The 5,627-nt window shown below is 39.8% G+C and overlaps 1 protein-coding gene across 1 annotated transcript in view; it reads right to left on the reverse strand.

Moving 5' to 3' along the window:
- Positions 1–5,627, reverse strand: part of LOC107494174 (uncharacterized) — a gene marked incomplete in the record, with an annotated part of 11,254 nt that overhangs the window by 3,440 nt on the left and 2,187 nt on the right. Inside the window, 2 exon segments of the mRNA XM_021124860.2 lie at positions 4,543–4,659; positions 4,959–5,048. Of these exon segments, the coding sequence (XP_020980519.1) occupies positions 4,543–4,659; positions 4,959–5,048 (207 nt within the window).

Raw genomic sequence — 5,627 nt, forward strand, 5'->3', positions numbered from 1 at the left:
TTAGAATTAAAATTAATTTTTTATTAACTTAACATTTACGTTGTTTAGAAAAAATATTATTCTCCTATATTTTCTCTTTGTGTATATAACAATTCATTGACTAACAAAAGATTTTTAAATAAAATTCAGCAGATTAGACTTTAACTTTTAGCACCAGTTAAGCATCGCAGGTAGGTTTCCAAGCATTTATTCACCGCCTCAGTTTGGCCGTCGGTCTGCGGGTGATAGGCCGAGGACATCTTCAAGGTAGTACCGGCCTGTTTAAAAACTTCAGTCCAGAAAGCACTCATGAATATTTTGTCTCGATCGGAGACAATTGATGATGGAAAACCATGGAGGCGTACCACTTCCTTAATGAACAAAACAGCAACATCCTTTGCCGTAAAGGGATGTGAAAGTGGGAAGAAATGAGCATATTTAGTCATGCGGTCCACCACCACAAATATTGTATCCATTCCATTGGCTTTGGGTAATCCCCCTATGAAATCCATTGAGATGTCAGCCCATACATTGGAAGGAATCGGCAGCGGTTGTAGGAGACCAGCAGGTTGCAAGGTAGAATGCTTGTTCTGCTGACAAATTTCACAGCCTTTAATAAAGTTCATCACTGCTGCCTTCATACCTTCCCAGTAAAGGATAGCAGAAATCCTCTTGTAAGTCCTAAAGAAGCCCGAATGGCCTCCCAGCTTGGAGCTATGAAATTCCAACAGAATTTTTGGAATCCATTTAGAGGTTTTTGCAATCACTAACCTCCCTTTATATTTGAGTTTTCCATTTATTAAAGCAAAACCGGGTGTAGTTTCTTCCCCCATTAACAACTTCTGCATAATCCCATTTAATTTCTCATCAGCCAATACTTCAGCCTCCATATCATCCCATTCTGCTGCCATGGAAAAAGACAGGGAGGAGAAATGAAATTTCCTAGAAAGGGCATCAGCCACCCTGTTTTCTGTCCTTGCCTTATATTTAATGTCAAAATTGTATCCCAGTAACTTGGATAACCATTTCTGCTGGCCTTCGTCTGCTACACGCTGATCTAATAAAAACTTCAAGGACTGTTGATCAGTAAAAACTGTGAACTGCTGTCCCATGAGATAGTGTTTCCACTTTTGAACAGCTAGAACAATTGCCATCAACTCTCTTTCGTAGACAGATTTCTGCTGGGCTGTTTCCGAGAGTTTTTGGCTCATAAAAGCAATTGGCCGACCCTCCTGCATCAAGACAGCACCCACACCCTTTCCAGAGGCATCGGTTTCCAGCTGGAAGGGTTTAGAAAAGCAAGGAACGGCTAAAATCGGAACTGAGACCATAGCTGTTTTGAGCATTTGAAAAGCAGATTCAGCATCCTTACCCCAATTAAAAGAGTCCTTTTTGAGAAGTTGGGTGAGAGGAGCAGCAATAGTACCATACCCTTTTACAAAGCGGCGATAATATCCGGTTAAGCCCAAGAAACCCCGCAAGCTGCGAATATCTTTTGGTGGAGGCCAGTCAAGCATATCTCTGAGTTTCTTAGGATCAGCCGCCACCCCTTCGGCAGAAATAACGTGGCCAAGGTACTCAATACTCATTGCTTCAAAACAGCACTTCTTTTTATTTACCAATAAACTGTGCTGCCTCAGTACCTCAAAAATATTCTGCAAATGACCTCTGTGGCTAATGAGATCCTTGCTATAAATAAGGATGTCATCGAAGAAAACTAAAGCAAATTTACTGAGGAACGGACGAAGTACAGTGTTCATGAGGGCTTGAAAAGTGGATGGAGCGTTTGTGAGGCCAAAAGGCATTACAAGGAATTCGTAATGGCCGTCGTGGGTGCGAAAAGCTGTCTTATGAATATCCTCCTCCTTCATTCGAATTTGATGATATCCGGATTTGAGATCCAATTTGGAAAACACTGTTGCACCGTCGAGCTCATCCAATAGCTCCTCTATAATAGGAATAGGAAATTTGTCCGGCACCGTGATCTTATTGAGGGCCCTATAGTCGACGCAAAACCTCCACCCACCATCCTTTTTCTTTACCAAAATTACCGGGCTCGAGAAGGGACTTGTGCTAGGCCGAATAATCCCAATCTGCAGCATTTCATCAATTATTTTTTCCATTTCTGCCTTCTGATAATGTGGATATCTGTAAGGTCGAATGTTTGGGATCTCTGCACTATCTTTTAGTACTATAGCATGATCGTGTGTTCTTTGTGGAGGAAGACCATATGGGGACTGAAAGACATCCTCAAATTGCTGCAAAATTGCCAAAGTGGCTGACGAAACAGATAGTTGGACTTCTGTAGAATCGGCAATGAACACAGGGGTTACGAGAAAGCCCTCTTCATTATTTCTCAGGGCATTTAAAGTCACTTTTGCACTAGCTCGACTTCTCCCTAAAGAGGGATCACCATGCAAAGTCACCTTCTTCCCATTCAACATCCAGCTTAAGGATAAGGCGTTATAATCCCCTTCAAATTTGCCCAAACTAGCAATCCACCCCGCACCCAAAACGACTTCAGAACGTCCCAATTCCATCACCAAGAAGTCCTCCACAATAGAAATTCCCTGTACCAATAATTCCACTTTTTCACAGCCACCTAACCCATGCTCTATTGCTCCATTTCCAACCTCAATTCGGAAAGGAGGCAGGTGTACCAATGGCAAACCCAGTATGGAGACAAGAGAAGATGAAATAAAATTCGCCTCAGCCCCTGGATCAACCAACACGACCACCCCAACACCGTTTATAGTAGCTCGTACCTTCAAAGTTTGGTGTGATGTAAGTCCCCAATAACTTAGAGAAGAGAGACGAAGAGAAAGACTGTTAATGGTTATGACAGGTTCGTCCGAGGCCAAATCTTCACAACAATCCTCGGGTTGTTCATCCTCTTCCCCCAGGAGAATGAGTTGTTGATGTCTGAACTTGCATGCGTGGCCAGGATTCCACTTGTCCCCGCAGCGGAAACAGAGACCTTTGCGTTGTCGCTCACTCCATTCCTCATTTGAAATCCATCGTGATGAAGGCTTTGTGATATTAGTGGTGGAAGGGGCCGAGGAAGTATTGGATTCTGTTTTACTATGAGGGATGGATGTGGGCTGTTTAGTTGTGGAAGGAGATTGTGAAGTGTGCTGAGCCCAATTATTGGATCTGGCACCGCTCCAGCCCAAACGGTTAGTATTGTCATTTCGTCTTCCTCCTGGGTGCGTTCCTTCTGTACGCCACGCTTCATTCCTCGACTCTAACATCATGGCCCTATCCATCAGGGCCTGGAGGTTTTCAAACTCGGCAACTCTCATCTCCGCTTTGATCGACGGTTTGAGTCCTTCATGGAACATGCACAACAAGGTATCTCCCCCCAAATGTCTATGTGCCCTAGCCGCTATCTCAAAGTCTCTCCGATACTCCATAACCGACCCATGCTGTCTCACCTGCAATAATGGCGCAAGAGGATTCGCATCTGCACCAGGCTCAAATCGTTTGAGCAAATCTTGTTTGAAACGAATCCATGAAGGGAAGGTGGATTGAGACTCCCACCATTCAAACCATGTTAAAGCTTCCCCATGAAGTGCAAGCACCGCGTACTCGAGTTTCTCTTCCACCTGAATCCTTGATATGCGAAAATAACGATCCATTCGAACCAACCACCCACTCGCATCCAAGCCATCAAAGGAAGGAATGTCCACTCTGCGATTGAGATCACCCCTGTTTGGAGGTGGATCTCGCTGACGCCCGCCACCCGGATCGTTGATGCGCGAGTTCCCACCGCTCGAATCCTGTTGTGGGATTCGCATTACTAATTCATCCATCCTTTGCGTCATCGTTTCCATTATTCTGTTTTGTTCAGAGCGAAACTCATTCAACTGTTTCTCCAGACTCTCAACCCGATCCTCCATCGCACCTCCGCTGCGTGTGGAAACCATTCACAGGAAGAAGCCCAGATCGAACTTCTGATACCAATTGTTACGGTTTCTCTAGTATCCTTACTGTTAGGGCAGAATTGAGTGTAGAAGATAAGGGTAGAAGGGAATAACAGAATAACTGAACAGGATATTATAGATTTAAATGAAAGAAAAACAAGAATAATTGACTTTCGAGAGGTCAATTCTCTCCCTCTAGATTTTCACTCCACTTATTTCCTGCCTACTAGCTTTCCCAGCCTACCTATTTATAATATCTAATCCTATAACTACTGTCCTAAAGATGTGGAGTTTCAGAATTTAAAATTTAGTTTGCTACTTTTTCTCCTCTCCTTTTATAAGTATATTTAAAAGGAGTTAAATCCCTATTATCTCTCTGGTTTGTTGCAATCTCTCTCTTCATACACAACGCACTTGATTCATCTACTATTCTACTTCTCCTTTCCCTTATCAACCTACAACAGATCACACATCATCTAAAAGTCTCCAATCCAGAACAAACAAGTTTCTTATTATGAAAGATGAATAACTATTCTCTCTCATTTTCAACAATACATGCTTGATAAACTTCTTGCTTCCTGGTTGATTATGCAATACAATACATGGCCAAAATCTCAATGAACATAAAAGAAAATCTTACTGCACTTAGTTGTTCACTGATGTATGTCATTGATCTCAGCATAGCCTCAAGTGTGTCCTTTGTGAGCTGAAACTTCACCTCTGTTTCGCCTAACGGGGACTTGCTATAATCATGCAGCTTTATAACAAAAGCATGTTAAAAATGAATATCCTTCGCATTATAACAATATTATAATGACATTGAATGCAAATTGTGGACCTTCAAAGTGTATAAGAATGGTAATGAATTTTGATTTATGCTTCTAAAAGATGCTTTTAGTCTGAATCAAATTTGATTATAACCTTTGTACAGGATACAACCAATATATTTGTGAAAATGTGGAGACAGAGGTAATATGCTCACTATAGATGCCTTTATTTTAAGCTTATGGATATTTGGTGATTAATATTCACAGACATACAAGCTAGTGCCATTACCTTGAGGTTAATTATAGCCATTCTATCTGCAGGAGAAGAGCCACGGTTCTCCATGGTCCAAGTCATTGATTTGACGCAAGGAAGGTTTCCCTATGATTTTCAAATAACAAGAAAAGCATATTTAGTGTTGGTTAGAATTGCTTTTTTGAGTTAAAAAATTACCCTTGTTTTTTCAAAAATAAAGTACTTTTTATTCAATTTTAAACTTATTTGGATTCATTTTTTAAAAAAATACTTTTATTAAAAAAATATTATTTGTTTTTCTAAATGCTAACAATATCTTGCTTTAAAAAAAATATAAGCAAAATACGTTTTTAATACTTAAATTTTTTTTTAAAAAAACCTATCTAAATATGAAATAGCTTTTGGATCAGTTTGGATTGGTTTTTGAAAAAAAGTATTTTTTTATCTTTTTTAAAAAAGAAATTTTTTTAACAGACAAATTATACGTTTTTAATACTTGAATTTTTTTTTAAAAAAATCTATCCAAATATGAAATAACTTTAAGGTTGGTTTGGATTGGCTTTTGAAAAAAGTACTTATTTTTTCCTTTTTTTTAAAAAAAAGAAAACCAAAAAGATGATGGAAAATAAACAATGAAATATGATATCTACTAGTATCCTCAAAATACATCACTAGAAACACTCATAATTATATCTAAAATCTGTA

The sequence above is a fragment of the Arachis duranensis genome, chromosome 6, assembly GCF_000817695.3.
Source record: "Arachis duranensis cultivar V14167 chromosome 6, aradu.V14167.gnm2.J7QH, whole genome shotgun sequence".
NCBI lineage: Eukaryota > Viridiplantae > Streptophyta > Magnoliopsida > Fabales > Fabaceae > Arachis > Arachis duranensis.